Source organism: Cucumis melo, chromosome 6 (genome assembly GCF_025177605.1).
Source record: "Cucumis melo cultivar AY chromosome 6, USDA_Cmelo_AY_1.0, whole genome shotgun sequence".
NCBI classification, from domain to species: Eukaryota; Viridiplantae; Streptophyta; class Magnoliopsida; order Cucurbitales; family Cucurbitaceae; genus Cucumis; species Cucumis melo.
In genome coordinates, this window is record NC_066862.1 from 5,170,871 (window position 1) to 5,195,785 (window position 24,915).

The following is a 24,915-nucleotide window of genomic DNA, read 5'->3' on the forward strand; positions in this document are numbered from 1 at the left end:
TGTTGACCAGTGAATAAACCTTTATTCTTGATAAACCTATTCTTTTTGACAATCAATATTATTTAACCTTCTAATCCACCACCAAGAATAAGATTCTCACCTGTCACCATAAAAAAGAAGTATATAATTAGTTACTTCATTAGAAAAAATGAAATATATATATAATTAGCTACTTCATTGAGAAAAAAACGAAAAAGAAATATAATCGTATGTAAATATTAGATAAATAGATTATCATTATCTGTATTTCACTTCTTGTTTGTTAAATTGATTATAAATAATTACATTTTGTGGGTTTTGGAAGAGGAATACACATTGGTGAATTTCCCAAATAAACGGAAGTGAGATTTGAAGAGAATTTTCAAACTTTATTATTTATTTATTTAACTTATATATTGTATTTAATTTATTTTAATATTATATATTTTTTATTTTCGTATTTCAAATGTACTTCATTTTTTCAACAAATTGTAATATGTAGCATTTTATACTTAATAATTAAGGGGGCAAAATCTTCAAACTTTCGATAATTCGTTTGGAGTTTTTTTTGCTATATTTTGTAAATAGTTTCATTTTTTTTATATTTATGACAATTTCTCATAACTTAATTAAATATATACCAAAATTCATTATTGAGAAATTCTATTCTATCATATATATAATAACTAAATTTTGTTGTATTTACAAATTATTTTACATTCGGTCTGCATTGACATACACTTCGGCATTTTAAAAATAACAATAATATAACTTTAGAATTTTATAAAGATGTAGGGATTAAAATGAAACAAATATAAATACAATAAAATCCTCAGCCCTAATTCAGTCAACTCTGGCGTCTCCTTGTCCCATAGAGATAGAGAGAGCAAAGAAACCCCGAAGAACTTTCCTCTTTCTTCTTCGCTAAAAACCCATCTTCTCTACTAACAATTCCCCCAAAAATTCTCTATCTCCAAACAATGGAAGCCGCCATGGAAGATACCAGCTCCCCTTCTCCTTCGGGAATCAAAGATTTCGCCCTTAGCGGCAAGATTATGCTCAGCGCCATCATCATCCTCCTCTTCGTCGTCTTTCTCATCATTTGCCTTCACCTTTACGCCCGCTGGTACGTTCTCCGTGCTCGCCGCCGTGGAACTCTCCGCCGTCGCAACCGTCTCGTCTTTTATTTCGAACCCGAAAACTCCTCTGCCCCACATGGCACCGCTGTCTCCCAACGTCGAGGCCTCGATTCCTCTGTTATCAACTCTCTCCCTGTTTTCACTTTCTCTTCTAAATCCCACTCCGATCCCATAGATTGCGCTGTCTGTCTATCTGAATTTGAGGAGAATGAGAAGGGTCGTACACTTCCGAAATGTTCTCATAGTTTTCATATTGACTGCATCGATATGTGGTTTCACTCACACGCTACTTGCCCACTCTGTCGTTCACCGGTCGAGATGGCTACGGAGGCACCAGCGGAGGTTGAGATTTCCATGGAGGAACCAGCGATAGCTGAATCCGGTTCGAGTTCTTCTGGTTTTTGCGCTGAGTGCGATCGACCCGACCGGATGCCTCCTTCTTCCACAGGTTCTCGGTCGTTTAGGGCGCGGCGAAAGCCGTCGGAAATGGGTGGAGTTTCGATTGAGATTCCAACGAGGAGGGAGGGGGAGTTTGCGTCTTCATTGTCGCCGACAACTCCATCGTTTAAGTCGCCGATAAGTCGGGTGATGTCTTTGTCGTTCAAGATGATCATTGGTCGGGAGAGAAGAGGCGGCACGTCACCGACCGGAAATGGAGTGGGATGCAGCTCCGGCAGCGGCGTGGAACTGGATATTGAGAAGGGAAAGGAGAGCGTTCAATGAAGTAGAAGTTGAACTCGGAAAATTGATGGCTACTTGGAAGACAAGTCGGCTCAGTAGACAGGACGGTCAAGTCCAACTCTGAACTGACAACGCCATGGTGGAAGGCTTAGTCAGATTAAGCACACGTGGCAGTTGTGTTTTTCGTTTTCTTTAGTTTGTATTCTTTTATGGAACGACGATTGTGACATTGTAGATATTGATGTCTTAATTATAAATTTTTACCCACCTCATAAAATAGGATTCAAACTTCAGACCTCAGAATATAATTATAATTGAGTGAAGTACTGTATTGTCTATATAATCCTAAACTATATTCTATCCAAACAATTCAAATTAATAATTATAAATACTATATTTAAATTTATTGTATAAAATTATTTTATCCTCCATTAATATTGATTTAATTTTGTTCGTCTTTCTATTAATTTTAAAGTTTACCAAGAGAGTGTTGAAGTATACAGGGTAATTCAATATTCAATTTCTAGATTTCTTACAAATATAGATAATAGTTTTGTTTGGCGACCTAACTAAGGAAAGTGACCTAACTAAAATTTAGATTCCAACTAAATTTTTTATTCAATTGAAAGAAAAAGTTCTCTACATAATACTATAATTTGAAGTCTATACTACTTGAATAATTTTAATCCAGTTACATACCTATCTATAATTTCATAGTCTAAGTATTCTTTAAAATATTTGGTTCAAAACAATTTCTAGTTTTTAAACTTTCACACAAGTCCTAATTAATAATCTATGGTACTTAAAAACTTTAGTTTATAGTAACTTATTTTTCTATTCTTTTATTTTTATAACCATATTTAATTTTTGCATGTAACATTAGGGTATTTGTACCTTAAAATTTGTAAAAACATTATACTAAAAAAATTGTAACAATTTTTGTCTTTTATTTGAAAGCTAAATTAGTATTAAGATTTAATGAGTTTTTTTTTTTAAATAAAAAAAATTGTAACAATTTAGTATTTCCTTAAGTCAAAGTTATATTAGTATTAAAATTTGGATGAGTTTTGTTACAAAGATTTATCATTAAAGATTAAACTAATGAAGGCTTAATATGTCTATTATAAATTACTAAATTTAAATTATCAAGTAAAATTCCTAACATATGCTTTGAGGAAATTTTGATTAGATTGTTGTAAATTTAAAAATATAGAAGGAAATTATTATATAATAAAATTTACAGACTGACGTCAATTTTACCTCGTGAAAATGTAATAGATTAAGAATAAAAAGATGTCCCATTTGATTACTTTTGGTATTGTTTATTTGTGTCAAGCAATTGTATTAATACATGAAGTCCACATCTAAATTTGTAATGAACTTACGTAATATGATTAATGAGTCAAGAGTATTCAATCTAATTACGATTAAGAATTACATCTTATTGTTAATGTTATCAACGTAATTACCATTATTGTTAACATTGTAGTTGAAAACTTTTCAACTTTTCAACTCTATTACTACCATCGTTACAAGTATAAATGTCACTTATTTTAAGAGGTAGAGATTTAGGAAACAATAACAATAAATCTTATAAAATTCATAATTTTAAGTAAACACCATAAAACAAACCAGGGATGAGAATTTTATTGTAACGAAGAGTTTGAAGGTAAGAGAGAAAAGTCGGTTGGTTTTAGGAGGTACTACCAAATAAATATGTCCATTTAATCCATTCTAAATTTTTTTTCCATCGTCAACACGTACATTCCCCGACCTCGACCTCGTCCCCATTCCCATCCCCACCCCGCACCGAACATAAATATAATTAATATAAATATAAATATTTGTAAAAGAGTAAAAAAGAAAAACTATTTTGATATTCTTCCCTTTCATTTTTTCTCTATTCCATTTCTTTATTTTTTTTTAATTTTATTTTGTGAACTTTTATATATATATATATATATATGTTATGCCTTAATTTATGATTTGTAAACTTTTCTTTAAAAAATATGTTCTTATGCCTTAAAAAATGTTGTAATCGGAGGTTTTGTTAGAATACTTATGGATTGAAAGTTAATTTCTTTTGTATAGATTTTTGAGATTTCAAAATGTATCTTCTAACTGTTATTTTTATTTTTATCAACAATAAAAATTTGACACTTTGAAATTTTTAATAAAAAATTAATAATATTGTATCGAAAATAAAACTATATTTCAAGTAAAAGTAGATTGAAAGATAGGATTAAACTTGAAAAAAAACTTCAATGATGAATATTTTTCCGCGGACGATTCACGAGAAAATTGGTGGGATGGGGAATAAGATAGAGGGGCGGAGACGGGGATGGAGAATGGGATCCCCGACTCCGCCCGCCCCGTGAACATCTATACTGCCAAAGCCACAGAAAAGCACTTTTAATGGCCGCCGCCCCACATTTCAGAATTGCTATTGCTATTGCTTTCCTTTACTTTATATTCAAAACTGCTTTTATTTGATTGTGAAATCCCCCAAAATCAATAACTTTTTTTTGGATACTTTTGTTATTTGTTCTTTTATGCTTTCAAGTTTTTTTTTTTTTAAATATTATCTTCAGAATTTCGGATAAAAGAAACTCCACTGCCATTAAACTTCAAATAGAATGTTCCTTTGTCAATTGAGAATGAAATAGATGGGCCTAGGCTTTGGGCTTTCCGACCTCCGGCATTGTGCCCGGATCCTCTCAGCCCTTTTACAATGTTTTGGGCTTCCACTTACTTAGGCATTTTCCAAGGGTAGTTTTGGGAAGTACTATTCACACTTTCATTTGTTAACTTGGTAATTATTTTATTTTAAGAATCAATAAACTAAAATAAAATAATTATCAAGTTAGGATTGTAATTTGACACAAGCTAAATATTAAAATGATTTTGAGAAAATTGAAGCACTAGGATGATTAAATATCATAAAGCAGGGAATAAAAAAAATATTTTTATTAAAATTTTTGAATGTTTCCATAGTAAAGAATGGGGATTACATATACCCATCCAAAACAAATAAATTCATACATATATTTGTTGATTAGAAAAACTTCAAGTCCTAAATTGAAGAAACTCTACACCACACTCTAAGGGTAGCTTTTTATATGGTTACTAAAAAAAAACTCAACTTGTTCTCTTCTTCTTTTTCTTCCTCTGTTTTTTTTATACAGCCATCATGCCGGAACTGTACGGAACTCCGGTGGGCTTGATCCAGGGATCTCCACGAATAAATCTCCCAACAGTGAAATCTAAGGCGTGTTGCGGAGTGATTTTCTTAATTCCCTTCCACTTCACACGTTTATCCGTAGCTGCTCCCGGTCCCCTGTTATTGATCTCTGCATAAAACAGAGTATGCAAAGCAAAATCTCCCATCCATGGAAGCCACCCTTCAGGTTGAATCAAGTCATCAATTTGGCATTGCATTATGATTGTTCTTGAATATTGCTTCCATGGCCGGCCGAGGTAAGCCTTGTTGATGTGGCGGACCGGGAAGAAGGTAGGGTCTGAGGAAATGGCGCAATTTTGCAAGATTATGGCGGTCGGCTCTTTCCGTTGAGTTCGGCCCTGCGCGGTGACGATGCATTGTTGATTATCCATTGGCTTCCTCACTAGAATCTTGCAGTTTTGGAAGACAGCGGCGGCGTTTCCGAAGATGAAATCGATGGTTCCGGTGATGGTGCAGTCTCGGTAGAATTGACGGTGAGCGTGTGTATAGAGAGTGTCTTGGTAACCGTCCATTTGACAATTGTAGAAGATTGACATATCGGATTGAACTCGAAGTGCCACCGCCTGATGCTTTGCTGCTCCGGCAGAGTTCTCGAACCCGATGTCCTTCGCAATGAAGTTGCTTCCAATCACAGCTGTTAATACAACATTAAAATCACGCTTAAATCACAAATGAACCTAAAAACTTAAGCTGTTTTTTTTTATTATTATTATTATTATGTTAAATCAGCTATTGACTAAAAGGTTTATACGGCGTGTGAAGTAAATTTAACATATTATAGCGACTTAGAACTTACAAACGGTGGCGGTTTTGAAGGTGGGTGTTCCATCGACGTAGTTCTTGCCGGCGGTAATCTTAGTTTTAGTCGGACCATCTCCGATCATCATCACCCAAGTCATACTTTTGTCTACCATTACTTGTTCTTGATAAACCCCTGCCTTAACATGAATCACAAACGTTTTATTGCTCTTCTTTGGGACATCATTTAAGGCTTCAGTCACAGTTTTGTACTTTCCACTTCCGTCTTTCGCCACCACGACATCCGCCTTGACGGTGGCGCCGGTGGCTTGAAGAAGCCCCCGTCTGTCGCCGACCCACGACGGTTCTTCCTCTTGTTGATTGGATTCCTCCGTCAATAACCGTCGTCCAACTGCTGGGAGTCCAAAAGAGGTCATAATGGAATTAACTTCACTCACCATATCAAGACCATTACTGGTCAATTCTTTCGACGTTTTCAACAATTTCGCCATCTTTTCCCCGGTATCGCCGGTGACATTTTCGAAGCCGTCTATGCAAGTTTCTTGATAAGTCAATGCGCCACTCAACCAAATCTTAAGATCTTCGACGTAATCATTGAGTTTCTGGACGTCGAAATTGTCAGTGATTCTGTCGAAGGAAATTACGAGATCGTCAATTGCATAATCCATAAGCTCACCACAAGCGTCAAGAGCTTGTTTAGCCATTGGGTCGGAGGCGGCTTCTTTCAATTGGGTGGAATTTCCGATGGCCCATTTGATTTCGTTGACGGCGACATGGAATCCTGATTTGATTAGCTCACGTGGGTCGCTGGTGTTGGTTCCGGCCTCAGACAGAGCTTTCTCGCAGGTTTCTTTGTAATCAGTGGGCTGACAGAGAGCCTGGACTGCTTTGGTGGAGGTCGAAATCTCGGCTGTGGCACCGTCGCCACCACTGCTGTCGGTGGTGGGGTTTTTACGATTGACCCCGACTGCCACTGCAACTACCATGGCAACAAGAAACAAGGAAGATACACCGATGAGAGCAGCTTTCTTGTTCTTCCCTCCATCAGACATGTTTTTGTTTTACTAAAGATTCTCAATTTGGGGTTTTTTTTTTTTTTTTGTTTGTTTTTTGTTTTTCTTGTTTGTTTTTTGTGTTTTGATTTTTGTTGGTTAATTGGAAAAGGGAAGATAGAGAACTGCCTTTGAATTCTTTCGTTTGAAGAAATGGAGTGTATTTATATATGTGAAAGATTTGGGAAGAGATCCGAAATGACAGTTAATACCGTTGAGTTTGAACATTAAGAGCCAGTAAGCTTCTTTTTTTTGACTTTTTCATGTGATCATATGCTCACTTTTCCCTCTCTAAATTTAGTTGGGTACTTGTTGTTTACTAATCTTGAGGTTTAATTTTATTATTTTTCTTCTTTTGAATTAACACCATTCATAATTTTGTCCAATTTTGTGTGTGTATATATATAGTTTGAATCTTTGATTTTTGTTGGCTTTTCAAAATTTAGAAGTTTAATCTATCTATAGTATATATAAAAGCTAAGAAATTTTATTTTCTCCATTGTACCCTTGAGTTTTGTTATGTTTCAAATTACTCTTTGGTTTTATGGTAAATTCATTTTTAATTTTATTTTTCTTATAATATAGTAAGAAAAATAAAATATGGTTTTATGGTACCATTAATTTTTGAATTAATTCTACTCAAGTTTAGTGGAATTAAAGTATGCACAATGTAAAAATTAAATACAAATGGTTTTTCATTTACCCATTACAATTTTAATTAATTATACTTAAGTTTAGTGGAATTAAAGTATAGGATGTGAAGAGTTGGAATGCAAATAGTTTTTTGATTTACATTTTAGAAATTAGTTACAAATCAAATATTTTATTAATTCTAATTAACAATACAAATTTAAAGATTTGAAAGTTGAAAAGTTTTTGTAATATTTTTTTCTACTATATGAAAGACTTCTTTGATTTTTTTTTTCTACCAACGTTGTTATTGAAAAATTTGGACTCATCCAATAGATTGTGTAATGAGACAAGATTAGTAGGTCCATCATTTAGCAAAAATATTATACATGCTGAAATAGCAATGAGTGATTATGCAGGAAAACAAGTCTTTCTTCCATGAATACCATTAAGCCTACCAAATGATAATGGATATTCATTCAAGTTCAAGAGAAAACAAATCCTCATTCATTTATGATTTGCAATGACAATTAACAAAGTACAATGACAAACAATTCCTAATGATGGAATATATCTTCATGTGTTTTCTCATGAACAGCTTTATGTTGTACGGAATTTCAGTGAAAACAACAAAAGTTTGGATTTGGATCAAGCCCATAGGTAACAATAAGTTACTTTCAAATTGTACAAAAAAAAAATATAGTTTATAAAGAAATCTTTTTTTTGATATAGGCAAGTCTTACATTTAAATTTAATACAACCTAAACATATATATACAATGTTTACTATAATCTAAAACTATGCATTAAAATGTAAATATCATATTGTAAACGAAAATAGCAAAACATTAAATTCCGCAACCAAGATTTGAACTTGGATTTTAAAGAAGAGAAATTGCCACTGTGCTACTACGGAATTTTATAAAAAAATAAGAACGCTTTGGATATATTAAAGTTTTAATTTCGTAACTAGGAATTTGTAATAATTTAAGATATAAATATACTATATTATTTTTCCCAAATGAAACAAAAAATTCCGCAGCCAGGATTTGAACCTGGATTTCAAAGAAGAGAAATTGCCATTGTGCTACTGCGGATCTTTGTAATATATTAGGAACGCTTTGAATATATTAAAGTTTTAATTCCGTAGTCAGGAAATTGTAATAATTTAAGATATAAATATACTATACTATTTTCCCCAATATTGGGCTTATCTTGCTTTTTCTAAGGCTAAGCCCAATTTGAAAATGAAACGAAAATAGCAAAACAGTAAATTCTACGGCAAGAATTTGAACCTGGATTTCAAAGAAGAGAAATTGCTATTGTACTACTACGAATCTTTGTATTAAATTAGAAACGCTTTGGATATATTATTAAAGTTTTAATTTTGTTTTCATTTATTTTCTTCTTACACTTTATTCTCTTGGACTACTCCCATTTGTTGTTTTAGAGCAAACATCAATTTAAACTCGATAATTTAGATCTTTTTTAGTCATTTATTGTTTTTTTTTTTTACTTTATTTTGTTTAAGTTTTACTAAAAATTAATTAAATAAAAGTCTTCATCTCCAACAAAGTGGGAAGCAAATGTTTTAATAGAAATTGGGGGAGGAAATTAACTAGATAAAAATTCACTGCATTTTAGTTAAAATTCGATGAAGTCATGTGTTTATTGACCCGAACACACTAATTAAAAAAAAAACCATGTGAAATATATGTTTAACTTTGATATACCAAATAAAGTGTTTTAGTGTGAAAAGAAATCTAGATTTGAAAGTTTTGATAAATTGTGTGTCGATCAATTATGTTCAAAATATACATGTTGCAATTTGAAAAGAGATTTTGAGAGGAGGAATACATCTATGCACATGGTGACAAGATATAAACAAAATATAAAATATGAAAGTTTAAGTTTTGAAATTGAACTTTGATACGGAAAACGGTGATAGGTAAAGGTGAAATTGTGAAGTTTATATGTGTGTTGTTTTTTTATTTAACATAAATATATTAAATGTAATTCATAAAACATAAAATATCAGATTAATAACATAAATATACTTAATATAATGTTTAAAAGTATTTGATGGTTAACCTTTGAGAAATTATGATTTTATGGTATATTTATTTTAATTTTTAATTATATATATATATAATTGTTTTGTTAGTAATTTTAATATTTTTATTAAATTAAGTAAGCTATCGGTTTTAGTAATTGTTTTGTTATATATGCATGTAAAAATTGATTGGTGTATCCTCTTCACGTATGTGGAAAGGAATAAACGTATTTATTTTTGTTTTTTCTAAAGTAAGATACTTCATTTTACGTATCTGTTGTGTATTTGGACGTACTATAACAATATCGACTATGTATATGATACTAGTTAATTAAATTATAAGTTTTACATTAACTAATGTAATGAAATTTGAAGGGAGGATATAAATTGATATAGAGGTTTTTTTCAAAAAAAAAAAAATTAACAAAATATTTACACTTCATAGAACAAAAGACAAAATTTATTGGACTTTATTTTTCTATGAAGTGTAAATATTTTGTTAAATATTCTATTTTTTGATTGAGGTACTTGAAAGTTCACGATTTAAATTGATATAATTATTAACTCATGATTTTAATTTATACAACCCTAAAGTTCTTATTGGTAATAATTTTTCAAAAATTTGATAGAAGTTAGAATTAATTTTTTTTTTCATAATTTCACAATAGGATAATTATAATAGGTAGCAATTTTTAGAATAATTATTAAGTATGTAACAATATTTTTAAATAATTGTAAATATAGTAAAGTCTATGAGTGATAAACTTCTGTCTGCTAATAGACCAACATTTCCTACATGGTCTATTAGGAATAGACTCCTATCATTAATAGATTTTGACAGATATTTTTATATTTGTTATTTTTTTTAAATATTGCTATATACACAATTATTTTAAATATAATTACTACATTTACAATTATTCATTAACAATATTTATGATCGAAAGATCGAGACTTTTAACACAGTCCAAGTCATTCAAGGTACGCTCAAATCAACTAAAGTTGATTGAATTGAAAATATGAGAATTTGTATCCTTTTAACTTATATAAAAAACAACATACCGGTAAATATGTGGAATATTGTATTGATAAAAGTAGCTTAACCTAAATAATGTTAAAGTTTGATCTTGCACTATTTTGAATGTCCAACTAGTGGGATTATCCCTATAACATATAATTGAACTTGTAAAGAGCTTGATATATTACTACTTGTAACAAGTAGTTGCGTTGGACTTTGATGGGGCATGTGTCAAATACATTTTGATAATAAAGTCAGATCGAATCAAATCAAATATATATAAAGATGAAAAAATTTCAAACTTATGATGTCTTGGTCGTAAGTATATACGTTAACAAGTTGACTCAAACTCAATGTAAATAATAATAAAAAGAAAACGATACTACTTTTTTCCATTATTGCAGGCAAAACGGATGCTTTTGCCTCTCTTCTTCCTTTCTTTTATCTTATTCTTATTCCTTATGCTCTCACAGGTTTTATTAGGTTTCTAACATCATCATCCTCTAATGAATGGTACCTGAAAATTTTTCCTTTCAATTTTCAAAGCTTGGCTCTCCGAAGCTCCAACTTGGCGATGGTTCCTAAATGTACTTCATCAGGGCCATCTGCTATTCTCAAGGTTCTTGCAACAGCCCAAAGATGAGAAAGAACAGTGTCAGAAGACAAGCCACCTGCACCATGCACTTGCATTGCCATGTCCAGAATCTGTAATGCCATAGTTGGAGCTGCAACCTGTACCATGTTTCACCAACATGTTAACTGAAGCCTTTGTGACAAAAGAGGAGAAAGGGGTTGCGGATATGTTTTGAAGATTCGGAACCATCAAGAATCAGATTAACCGAGTGTTAGATTGCAGCTTACTGTTTATATCTTGAAGTTATTTCTAATATAATTGGCTTCTATAATTAGTCTCTCTCTTTATACATATATTTATATCAAATGACGGTACCATGGAAAACTAATTTTACTCTAACTAACGAAACTTTATCATTTGAGGATCATGAGTGTTCAAAACCGTTATAAAATGATAGGCTACTATTTAAAATTCACAAACTGTGAAACTTTTATTAAATGTAAAAGAACTTACCTTGGCCATTGCAATTGTCCCACGTGCTTTCTTGTTTCCTAACCGATCCAACTGATCAGCTGCTTCTAAAACCAGCAGTCTCGTTTTCTCAAGTTCCACACGACACTGACACAAACGTAGTCATATGATCATTATTATACATTTCAAGGTGGGTATCATGTGGCATAAAGTGAAATGAGGAATTCCAATAAGGATTTTCGATTGCCAAATATACTGTGTCCTTGGGACGTGATATGAAGCCTCTTGTTAAGTATGGTTTATGTATCCAAATACCTTGGCAATGTCGGAAAGGAAGGAACCCTGCTCAGCAATCAACTTCCCAAACACTCTTCTACTAAGAGCCCTCTGAACTGCCATTTGCATGCCTCGCTCTGCAGCTCCTACCAACCTCATGCAATGGTGCAGCCTCCCCGGGCCGAGCCTACCCTGGAAGGATATAACAAACCAAAGGAAAGTCATACACCATTGCCAAGGGCATCAGAACACTTGATAGGTGAATAGTGAAAATATACGCATGCATAAGAATAATCTGGTTCTGTTTCAATGTCCTCGGTTAATAAACTTGTCGACAAATTGGAGGTTTATCCGCACTAGGTAGAATTTCATTTTACTTGAAATTAAACTGTTGCATTAGTCCATTTTGTAGGGAAATACAGAGAAACGGTATTATAGTGGTTAAAGATATTATTAGGGTATTATGAATATATTAGAATTTAGGTAAAATATTTTTTTGTAGGATCTTGTTATAAACAGAGTGAGTGGGAGGAGAAGAAGGTAGGCATTAAATTTAGTTGATTAAGCCTTTGAGTGATTTCAAGAAAGGGAGTGCCAAAGTACCTCGAATGATTTTGAAGTTGTTGTAAACCTTCTACCTTAAATTATTCAATGCATTTCAGCTATTTGGTTTTGATCATATACTCAAAGTCAACCCATTTAAATGCAAGCATGAACATCCATATCCATCATAAAAGATAGCATAAAGGATTTGAACAACATTACCTGTGCAATTTCAAATCCACGACCTTCTCCAAGTAAAATATTCGTTGCAGGAACACGAACATTGTCAAATATTATCTCAGCATGGCCATGAGGTGCGTCATCAAAGCCAAACACTGTGAGCGGTCTTTTAACAATTACACCTGGAGTCTGGATGTCAACTAAGATCATGGACTGTTGCTTATGCAAAGGAGCGGTAACATCTGTTTTTCCCTGCAAACAATAGAGAACCCGTTGCAGCAATAATAATATAAATCAATTTGAGAATACTAGACCGGTCTTCTAAATAGTAGGAACTAACCATAACTATAAGGATCTTGCACCTCGGATCCATCGCTCCACTTGTCCACCATTTTCTTCCATTGATGACATAGGTATCTCCTTCCCTGCATGTAAGTTAACAGTTAAAGTGTTAAATATACCTATAACAAATAAAACACTGTAAGCAGACTTGAAGATATATGTTTCCTAAAATTTCAATTTACAACTTGGAAACGATTAACGAACTATGAATGAAAAATAGAGGTTGTTAATAAATTAGTCAAGAAAAGCCATTCAACATGCCTTTAGTTGAATGTTCAATATCTACAATATCCTCAACATTTTTGAAAGTCTGCCAACACGAAGTGAAAAAAAAAAACAGAGAATGTAATCCAATAAGCAGCAAGCAATTTTTTATCTTGTAAACAGATGAACTACATAATTAGAATAGCACTTTTCTATAGATAAATGTTCAACATCGTTACCTTGTAATTGAACATTCAATATTTGTTGCATCAGAGGATGCAACCTGTGGTTCAGTCATTGCAAATCCAGACCGTATCTTCCCTTCAAGCAAAGGAATAAGCCATTCATGTAGCTGTTGTTTGTTGCCATACCGCAACAATACCTAATAAAAAAGACAGAATTATCAATAACAGTTCCAATCATGTATGCTTACATCGTGTCAGAAGTTTTTGTCAAACTTTGACTGAACCATTGGTGGCAAAGATACCAACAGACTAGTGATTATAACATACAATACTCCACCTACGCAGAAGATATTCAACACCCAAAATTCTAAACGTAAAAGAGTATAAATTCAATGGAAAATACATACAGGTTTATTCATTCATTGGCCTATTCAATTTGTTAAAGTGTATTGCCTACAGAGCGTCAGGAATTCAGGGAATCTATAAAGCTAGCGGCCTTCCAGGCAGAATTCAGACAATAAAATAGGATCTTACCTCCATATTTCCAGTGTCAGGTGCGCCACAATTAAACACCTGAGGTGCCCAAATAGATCGACCCATTATCTCACAGAGGTGCCCATATTCAAGATTGGAGAGGCCAGCACCAAGAAGAAGATTTTCCGCACCATCTGAAAGGATGTGGCTAGTTCCATTGAAAAGCAGTTTCCTTGCTCTAGCAGCACTATCAAACTGCACAAGAAATCTTATTTCTTATACTGATATTTAAAGGAATAACACTACAAGTATATATGATTAAATCAGAGAAGAGATAAAATACAAACAGGTATCCACAAGTTCCATAAGCCTTCTTTTTTAGCCATCTCCTTTAGTTTCTCTTCCTCTGGGTGAATGGTCCACCGTAAGGAAGACTGAGCAAGTTTGTAAAATTCATTTTCCATAGGGTATATATGATCTTCCATAAACTTAATCAACTTGGTTCTCAACTCCATGATCTTTCTAGTGGGGACAAACTTTCCTCCATCTTTGAGAATCCCCCAATCTTCATTCTCCTTCCTTGTATATTGTGAATCAACTTGTACAATTGAATCTGAATTTGTTGAAATGGGAAATAGCACCTTATGAAATAGCCTTAGTTATGTTCTACTAGAAGTAAAAAGCTTTATTAGACAAAATAACTACCAGTTGGGGGATTCTCAGGCAGCAAAGACTTTTGTTCAATAAATGCCCAAGCAGCATCAACAAAAGCATCAGCCTTTTCTCCAGCAAGCTGAGCACTCTCACCCCCTGATGCATTTCCCTGCATTCTCAAAAGGAAACTGTGATTATTGCAATTTAAAACTTCAAAATTCATCCCTTTCGTTTTTCCATGCTGCCAAGTGTATTCAATTAACTATAAGATACCATAATCCATCGACTGTAAATTCCAGCAAAGATTGCAGCTGCTCGGAAAATGGAGAAAGCAACATAAAATTTCCATGCAGAGAACGGCCATGGTTTTCCCTGCAACAAGTAAATTCCAGACAGTGAATCTCAAAACCAGTGGAATAAATTTTAAACAATGAATCTTCATTTACGTCAGCTAGATCATGCAATGGCCCATGAACATTCATTTTCCTTGGACCGAATAAATATCAAACTAAAAAATATCCTAAATTGAATCTAAGCTGATTTTTATCTGTATCATAGGAGCTCAAAGGAAACTTAGGCATTTGTTACTTAGACCATATTAGCAATTTATTTGCATAAACAAGAAGTCAGACACATACCACTAATTGATAAATGCTCAAGGAATGCAAAGATAAGAACCAGATACTGACATTACTTCTAGATAAGTTGCACCTCCAATTCTTTATCATCAAGCCTTCAATATATGGTTACAGTCTTACAGATGCTTTCTTCATGGCTATTGGTTTCAAGGCTAACGTAGAAATGAAAAATCTAGTACGGGGACATGTGAAGATATAGGTATCTGCTATTATCAAAAGAATCTGATTGATGTTGCAAAAGTTTCTACTCGGGAAATCTTCAATAGCCATATACAAATGAATTAGTTTAAATTTTAAGTAATAATCGCTAATCAAAATCAAGTGAGTTCAATTAATTAAGTCTAGAAACAATAACTAATTATTGCAATCTAATTAAAGTTCATATTAATACAAAGTAATTTATGTCAATTCTAAAAGAAATGAACAGGGATAGGCATAAAATAAGTTTCATTAAGAACATATTGATAATGATAAATAAAACAATTAATGTGTATATATATTCAAGATAATGCATGACCTTTGTAATAAAAACCCATTTATTTAAAATGTTAACAAAAGAACAAAAATTGGTGGTGTCACCAACTATCATGCGGGTGAACCACAAAACTCAAATACTTGACTGAATAATTCTGACAATAACTACTTACAGCGATAGAACAGTAACGAGCCAAATATTCTGCTAATGAAGGTATCCCTTCTAAAGTTCCAATATTGTTAAAACCATTTGCTGTATTTGGAAGGTCAGAGTTCAAGTCCAAGATGTAAGGCTGGAAAGAAATGGAAGTAGAACAGCTTCAATATGTGGTGAGTACATGAATAGAAATTATCCAACAATTAACAGCATGCTGATGTTACAAGTTAAAAATGCTGAAACCTGAGAAATTCCCTACCAGGCAGAAATAAGCAACATCACACATTTGATTTCCAACCGTGGACAGCTCCCAATCAAGAATGCCTATTACTCGGTCCTGCACTCTCAAAGGATGAAACAACATGCAAGTTTTATTTATCTATAGACACCTCAGCTTCAACAATAAACATCCAAGAAATAATAAATGTTAGCAGGGCGCCAGACTTTAGAAAGATTAAAACTCATCCTCTTGGTTGAACAAGCAAAAAACAGAATGGAGGACATGGAAATTCAAAGGATATATTTATATAGAAGAAATCGCAGACCTCAGAGGGATGAAATATAAGATTATCAATTCGAAAATCTCCATGAACTAAGCCAGCTGTGACACCTGAAGAATCTTCTGAAGGAATATGTGCACGTAGCCAGTCAATTAGTGCAAACATTTTTGGATTTCCATCTACTTTTCCCTCATTGGTTGATGAAATATACTGTTTTGCCCACCTTTCAATCTATGGGGAAAAAAACAGAATTTTATAAGCAATATTACTTGGTTTGGCTAACAGCGTTGTTATGACCAGTCCATCCTCACAAAATGGCACAGGGAAGAAAATTTCAAGGACTCATAATCCATAGAAACAGTATAAAGATTTAGGACACACCTGTCGCTTACAATAATTATCTGGACGCCCGAATTTTCCTAGACCAATAGCATTCACATCAACAGAATGTAGAGAAGCTAAACTTTTCGCAGCTTCTAAATATATTGCCCTTCTAGATTCAGGAGCAACTCCCTAATGCAATAACAGTCAATCCATCAGAAAGAGGTCAATAGCTTAGCTAGTAAAACTTCACAATTTGCTAGAGATACCTCCAATTTGGGGTCTAAAAAGATTCGTCCGTTCAGGTACTCCATAATATAAAATGGAGTACCAATTACACTTGAATCATTACACAGGCAGACAACTTTGGGAACTGGAACCTGTGTATGATTACCCAATGCTTGAAGAACCTATGACATCAGAAATTCAAACTGGGAATCAAAACCTTCAAGTCCCTACAGCTACATCAATTCGGAAAATTATAAGAAGTATTGCTCTTCTGTCTTTTTACCATTCAAAAATTAAGCTAGCTCACTGATTAGTTGGACTACGTACTGATTCTTTGATATAAAACAGTTGTATTCACTATTATAGAGTTGTGACGTTTTTTTTTTTTTAATCAGTTAATACAAGTAAAATGAGTTGTGATAGATTCTCGTTCGTGTTCATTTCTATCCGTTGTTAGGTAATGAAATCACCTGAAACTCCCTCTCAACGGCGTGAGCAGAGTGGAGCAGGACGCCGGGAGGTTTCTTCCTCAAAACATACCGTTTCGTGGAATCTCCGGAAGTAACTTCGATAAGATAAGTGGGATTTGATTGACCATGTCCGAACTAATATCCAGAAATGAGAAAGGAAAACACAAAATCAATGAAGATAAATAAGATTACAGCGATGAAATTAGGAGTAAGAGAAAGGATAGGAAAAAGAAGAACCTGAGAGACGAGGAAATTAGAAGGGAAGGGAGGAAAAGTAGGAACGTTGGAAGAGCAGTAACGGCGCAAGGCATCGAGATCAAGCTGGTGAGCAGGAAGAACATGGCCAAGCAAATCGAACGTACGCTTCGCCATAGCTGGAAACTCGGGAATGAGTAGAGGATTGGTTAAAGAAGAGAAGAATATACAGAAATTTCAAAGGAAAATTGGATCAAGAAGAGAAAGATCAAGATGGAGAAGGACGCAAACCAACGAAGGTGTTTTAAATGCTATTTGTATTTTAATGTTCGGACTAAACGAAAAGATGAGTATATGCCCATGGGCATACCTGACGCCTAATAATTATATATAGCCTTTCACTTACACACTTTGTCCAATCATTTTTAGATGGATTTAATACATACCTTTTATTAGCCCCATAAAATGTTTAGTTTTCTTTTCTTTTTTATGAAAAATGGGTTTCAATTTTTCTTATCTCATTTTTCTACTAAAATGGAGTTTTTTTCTTCCCAGTGCAACTACACGTGTTAAGTGACAAGGGTATACTATCACAAATAACATACTTAAATTTACCATTTAGCCTTGTTTTATATTTATAATCTCTTGCCTCTTTTAAATTTTTCTATGTGGGACAGAAAAAAGGTGCTTTTGACAAGTGGATTTTGAACTTTGCTTATCGGATTAGACCCGCATGTTATTTTCAAAAGAAATATCCTTTGAATTTTGTTTGATAGAAGATTTTCAAAGGATATTTGGATATAATTAGTTTTGGATCACAATGGATGAAATCTTGTTTTTCTTCCAATATGTTTTCACAAAAAGCAATGGGCTTAGCAAGCTCAAATTGAAACCATTAGAGATCAAATGCTTTCTAAAAAAATAGCATGAAGTCACTATTGGCGTCTCAAAAAATAGCTTTAATGCCCACCTCATTATGTAAGACAAGTACATCAAAATTCACATGAAGATTGAGATCACTCAGCCACATTGAAGATGAAGGTGGACATGGGATGATATCCAAATATGGTCTATTGTGCAAAGCTTGTAGTAACAAGACGAACCCATTGACCAAGTCTTAGGGATAATGGTTCTCATTCACAGTGACAAGAACTAAAGAGTACAAACCTCTAACCTATAGAATATATTTTGAGTTATATGTTTGAGCTAGGTAGATATAAATGCTCTTTACTTCATTATATTTATTGAAATGTTAACTTTGGATACAATTTAATGAATAAAATATATGTTATCAACTTGAATAAAATACCTATTTTGAACTCAAAAGTAAAGGGTTTAATGTAAATTTGAGCATAACCCAATTGATTAAAACATATTATATTTTTAACTAAGAAGTCCAATGTTCGTTCTGATGACAGAGGAGGAAATTTGTAGAGATATCTGCGTGAAAGAGACAAATATAGAGATGATGAATGAAGATGTAGAAGAGAGGACAAGAGAGAGAAGAAGAAAGAGGAGAGAGAAAATATAAAAAACGACATTTTAAACTTACTAGTAAAAGACACGTGCATGACACGTATGATGCGTAGCTTTAGATTATATAGTGAACATTCTATGTATATGTTTAGGTTGTGCTAAATTTAAAGATACAAAATTCAAAATGTAATAGAATTAGATATACATAAAAGAGGTTATAATAATTAGATTAAAATATAAGAATTTAAACGTAAGACTTGCATATATTAAAAAAGAATTCTTTATAAACAATATTTTCTTGCACAACTTAAAGGTAACTTATTGTTACCTATGGGCTTGATCCAAACTTTTGTTGTCTTTAATAAGATTTTGAAATAGTTGCAAATATAGCAATTATATTCAAAATAATGAAGTATATAACAACATTTTTAAAAAATTGCAAATATAGCAAAATCTGTCAAAATCTATCGATAATAGGAGTATATCACTGATAGACTATGTAGCAAATGTTAGTTTATTATTGATAAACCATAAAAGTCTATCAACGATAGATTTTGCTATATTTGCAATTTTTAAAAAATATTGCTACATACTTAATAATTATTCTAAAAATTGCTACCCATATAATTATCCTAAGATTTTTCTAAATAGTGCAAAATAAAGTCATCCATAAAAAAACACATTTTTAAGGAAGATATATTTTAACATTAGGAATTGTTTGTCTTTGTGTTTTGTTAATTGTCATTGCAAAGCATAAATGAATAGAGAATTGTTTGCTCTTGAACTTGAATGGATATCTATTGTCATTTGGTGAGCTTAATGGTATTCATGGAAGAAAAAACTTGTTTTCCTACATTATCATCCATTGTTATTTCAACATGTATAATACTTTTGCTAAATGACCGACATACCAATCTTATCCTATTACACAATCCATTGGATTGATCCAAATTTCTCAATTGGTAGAAAAAAAATCAAGAAAGCCTTCTTATATAATAGAAAAAATTGTTACAAAACTTTTCAACTTTTAAGCCTTTAAATTTGTATTATTAATTAGAATTAATAAGATATTTAATTTGTAACTAATTTCTAAAATGTAAATAAAAAATCTTTTGGATTTCAATTCTTCACATGCTATACTTTAATTCCACTAAACTTAAGTATAATTAATTAATTAAAAAAGTAGTGGGTAAATGAAAAACCATTTGCATTCAATTTTTGGCATTGTGTTAATTCTACTAGTAGAATTAATTCAAAAAGTAGTTGGAGAGGGTGAGCCTTTTATAATTATATATATTACAAAAAAAAAATATAATTAAAAATGAATTTACAATAAAACCAAAGAGTGATTTGGAACAAAGAACTAAACTTAAAGGTATAATGGAGATAAAAAAAAAAATCTCTATATTGAGGCTTTTATATATACTAGTAAATAACGGATGTGGTGCACGTGAAAATCACACAAGAAAAAATTATAATTTTAACTTAATTTTATAAAATTAGAAAAGTCATATCAATATTTTCATATTGATATAATTTTTATATTTACATCGTAATAGTGGAAAATGAATAATAAATTTAGAAATATGATAATATACTATCTCAAAATTTATAATAGCTTTAATACAATAAATAAATAAATGAAGAAAAAAACATGAGCAAGATTCTCATAATTATATTGGATTCTACATTACATAATTTAAACATAAAGAGCATAGACACATGTACATGTCAACCGCTAAGTTGGTGGTTCAAGTTTCCTCAACTTATGTTGTGTACTAAAACGAAACCTTATAAATGAATGAACAAACACAAGTATATTTCTATATAAAAGATAGATAAAATAAAAAAAAAATTAGAAGAGAATAGAAAAACATAATTTGATTTGTTTTTCGTCTTCACTCCTAGCATTTTGTTGTTACTTGTGAACATGAGTGAAAATACAAAAAAAAAAAAAAAAAGATATTTATACCCAAATATTTGAAAAGGAAGAATTTGAAAGGTTAAAAGAGATACAAAGTAATTAATATGAGATAAGAGAATGTGAATAGTTGGAAGATAAAAGATCAAAGGATAGAAGAGGATGTGAATGAGTTTGGATAAATTTAAATGACATAATTAATTAGAGAGAAAATTTTAAATTTTTTAGAAAAGTTATAATAAGGAGATAAAAAGTTAAGGAAACATAACTTTTATCTTGTCGAACGTAAAAATGGTCATAAACATTAAAACCATGTAAACGATAAAATTGCCACTAAAACAAGACAAAAATAAAGTTACGATAAAAGGGTAAAATTGGACTAAAAAATTTATCCACTTCAATCGTTTTATATATAGTATAGATTCTTAAAAACCAGAAACTAAATTGGCTAATTTGAAACATTAGAAACCAAATCGACTTATTCCTCTAGTCAAAGGAGTAGAATGAAATTTTTCAATATTTCAAATCTAACTTTAGGAAGAATAAAAAATAATGGAGAAGGAAAACACATAAATTTGATTACCTAAATAAAGTCATCTACGTTATACAAAGTTGTTACCATTAAAGCTGGAATAATTGGTTTTAGCTAGTGGTTGTTGTAAATGCAATTATACCTTTCAAACCTATATATAATAATTGCAATTAACTTCTAAAACTTAGGTTTGATAGGAAGAATTTCATAATCTTAGTGGAAGGAATGACTAAGAATTTATTTTTGGATTAACTTTTTCAAGGTTTTATTAAAACAAATCATTTTATTAAAGTTTATTTTAAACTCAAAGAAGTTCAAATAAATATATTTTTTTTTTCTCTAATCAATCTAAACATACTCTCAGATTTTAGATTTATTGTATTGTATTTTCTTTGGAAGGTTAAAAAAAGAAAGAAAATTAATTTTTCTATTATTTTCAAAGGCTTAATTCTGGGCCTTCCAGTTCCAGTACATTAAGAAAAATGGTAATGTCACTTTTGAAAAATAATGATATTATCATATTTATATTCCTTAGACGGAAATTAATGCATAAGCTCCAAGGGTCTATAAAATTGGTTTAAGAATAATCATTAAAAAGTGTAACAATTTTAATAGAAACATGGTACCATTATTGATAGATTTTTTGTAATTGTTTCTAAAATTTATTTTACAAATACTCTAATACATTCAAAGATATTTTTTTATGTGCTTGTTTTTTTTTTTTATTATTATTACACATACTAATAATAACAATAATTTATAAAACTGTAGCAAATTATGAGTGGACAATACCACGAGATTCACCAAGATAGTTTAAATGTATTCCACTATTTTCTAATCTAGAAGAGTACTTTTTGGTCTATGAGTTTTGAATTTAATTTTACTTGTTGGTCCATGAGTTTTGAATTTAATTTTACGTGCTTTTCATATGGAAAGTATAAATTTATATATTTACAAAAATAAAAATAAAATAAACAAATTAATAGTGGATAATTTTAGTTTGATACATACAATACAAAATTTGACAATATACTTCCAAATATGGTAAAACGAGTTCACTTGTTTGCAAAACTAGCAAAATGTTAAGTTATCTATGAAAGGTGATAGATTTAGATTGACAATTATTACTTTAGTGATAGACAATAATATATAAATATCTGGACTACGCTTATCGTAGTCTATCGCTAATGGATTTAAAATATTTTCAAAAGTTTTCTCGCTTAAGTCATCTTTAAAATTTAAATATGTTCTGTAATATTTTTAAAATATCACTTTATATTTGATTTCAATCCCTAAAAATACTATCTATTATAATTAAAACAAAACACTCGTTGGATGAATAAAATTTGAAAATAAGAATGGAAGCTAAGATGTAAAAGAAAATCCTACCAACTTTGTTCTTTGTTATTTGTCTTGAAAAGACAAGTCAATGCCAAGATAACGTTAGATTAAACAGAATATATCCCCTTCTACGGTTTTCTTAATTTTGGGTATGCTCAAGTTGGCAAGTAATTAATTAACAAGTGTTTGGTTTGTTTTAGTTTTTTTTTTTTTTCTTCAATTCACTTTCTATTTTTCAAATACTTTTATTTTAATTTTTTTCGACTCAACCTGACTATTAAAAAATAACTCTAATTAAATATTTTATGGGTAAATATGAAATTTATAATTCAAGGGAAGAAAATTAGAATGTTATTTAAAATATTTGGAACTTGTAATAAAAATATTGATCTCAAATTATTATTCATGCACAGTGTAAATAGTTGAATAAAATTCGTCCACTATCCCATATAAAAAACATCTCTTACTACTTTATTCTCAATCCCAAAAGGACTACTTATATGCAGATATTTTTCAAGTATTGGTAACACAAACCATATTATAAATAAAATAACTCAATAAAAGGACACCTTTTTTACTTTGAAAATCTATTAATAATTACAATTCTTTTAATGTATATAGATCTGGATCAACCCAACAAATATACTCCCTCTTACAAAATTTAATTAAAAAATATATATATATTTTTTACTCGTTTAACCTTTTATTTAATGTATAAAAATTTCTTCAAGTATACATGTCAGAATTCTAATGGGAGCACCGAAAGTGTAAAGATTCCACAAATAATTTGAAGGAATATTAATCTTTCAAAACCATTATTCTTGGTAGAACATATTCCAATTTTCTTAGTTTTGGAGAGATAAGAGTAATTTCCAACAAATTGGTAAGCCCAACTATTTCCAAGGTTTTCTATATAAATGGTGTTTCACACCCTTCTTCGATTTCTATCCCCAAACTAAAATACTAACCTTGAGAACACACAAGTCATAAGTACTATTGTGCCATGGCAGCTCGTAAGGATCTAGCTCGTAACGATCTTGCTAGAATTGGAGTGGAAGCATTTGCCCTCATAGAAGAACACTATGATCGGCCGAGGAGGAGGCCGAGGCAAGTTGTTCCAGCTCCGCCACAACCAGTCGTAGCAATTCAACCTCCAAAAAGGATGGTCGAATCATCACCACCAATTCGTTGTGATCAATTGGCGAAAGCTCATGGAGGTATTATCATTAAAGAATGGGGTGGAAAGCGAGTTAACAAGGTTGTTTGATGTTGTTGAGTTCAAACAAAATAGAAAGATCCATTAACCATGAAGCTTAAAGTGATATGGTAACTCTTTATTTAGTCCAAAGTGTATATTATATACAAATATGTTTCGATTTGGCATGTTCTAGTTTCTATGTTTGTGTGAAGCAAGCTTGTAAAGAGTCTTGTAAAACTCTTATAATGGCTCTGCTTGTAATACAAAGTTATCAACTAAGAAACTTACTTTGCTATCCTCTAGTGTTGCAACTTTTCACTATATATGTTTCTTTTTTCTTTTCTTTTTTGTTTTGAACTTTAACGACAAGTAGAGTTGTGTGAACTTTTGACTTCTTGATCAAGTAGTTTGGTTGATTGTTTTCTTTTAAGAATTTTCTTACATATTAGTTATTGATTTTGCTACAAAACATTTGATTTAAAAATACGTATACGAAAGGGGATCATTTTTCAATTTTCAAATTAAAAGATTGTTAACTTTAGATTAGTTTTACAGTCAATTACTTTTAAGATTCAAAGTTATAGATTCATACCAGAGTAACTTCAGATATAGCCAAAAAAAATTGAAATTATTTACAAAATATAGCAAAATCTATCAAATTCTCCGTACAAAATTTAGTCTTTTTTGCTATATTGTATAAATAGTTTCAATTTTTTTCTATCCACAAAAGTTTCCCTTAGTATAAAAGTATTATATCGCAAAATACTCACTTAAATGGTTAAATTAAGGAGCAATAATATTTATCCTTATACCAAGTTAGTAGGAATTTCTTATTACTTAGTGGATTCTTTGACCATTACGAGTCAAAAGAAAGTGAGAGAAAAAAAAGAATTTTTTTACATACGAATATAGTTTTTTTTACTGGTGAGCTCAAATGGACTTATTAGCGATAGTTCATAAGAAGGTGGAAGGTTTTCGATTCTCTATCTCTGCAACAATTGTACTAAATT

At 31.4% G+C, this 24,915-nt stretch overlaps 3 protein-coding genes across 3 annotated transcripts; 1 reads left to right on the top strand and 2 right to left on the bottom strand.

Moving 5' to 3' along the window:
* The first annotated feature begins 762 nt into the window (after positions 1-762).
* LOC103483864 (RING-H2 finger protein ATL2) lies at positions 763-2,215 on the top strand. The gene has a single exon (XM_008440682.3). The coding sequence runs from the start codon at positions 960-962 to the stop codon at positions 1,839-1,841; it is 882 nt and encodes a 293-aa protein (XP_008438904.1). The 5' UTR covers positions 763-959; the 3' UTR covers positions 1,842-2,215.
* A 2,531-nt stretch (positions 2,216-4,746) lies between these two features.
* Positions 4,747-6,975, bottom strand: LOC103483865 (pectinesterase-like). The gene is made up of 2 exons (XM_008440684.3): positions 5,837-6,975; positions 4,747-5,674 (listed from the first exon to the last, which is right to left on the bottom strand). Exons 1-2 carry the CDS (start codon positions 6,849-6,851, stop codon positions 4,977-4,979), a joined length of 1,713 nt encoding a protein of 570 aa, XP_008438906.3. The 5' UTR covers positions 6,852-6,975; the 3' UTR covers positions 4,747-4,976.
* Positions 6,976-10,810: 3,835 nt separating this feature from the next.
* On the bottom strand, positions 10,811-17,791 carry LOC103483866 (probable acyl-CoA dehydrogenase IBR3). The gene is made up of 17 exons (XM_008440685.3): positions 17,480-17,791; positions 17,243-17,377; positions 16,814-16,954; positions 16,605-16,736; positions 16,269-16,454; positions 15,983-16,060; positions 15,740-15,859; positions 14,728-14,826; positions 14,506-14,623; positions 14,148-14,413; positions 13,861-14,055; positions 13,381-13,523; positions 12,936-13,020; positions 12,638-12,847; positions 11,912-12,064; positions 11,639-11,743; positions 10,811-11,283 (listed from the first exon to the last, which is right to left on the bottom strand). Exons 1-17 carry the CDS (start codon positions 17,612-17,614, stop codon positions 11,092-11,094), a joined length of 2,493 nt encoding a protein of 830 aa, XP_008438907.1. The 5' UTR covers positions 17,615-17,791; the 3' UTR covers positions 10,811-11,091.
* Positions 17,792-24,915: the final 7,124 nt, after the last annotated feature.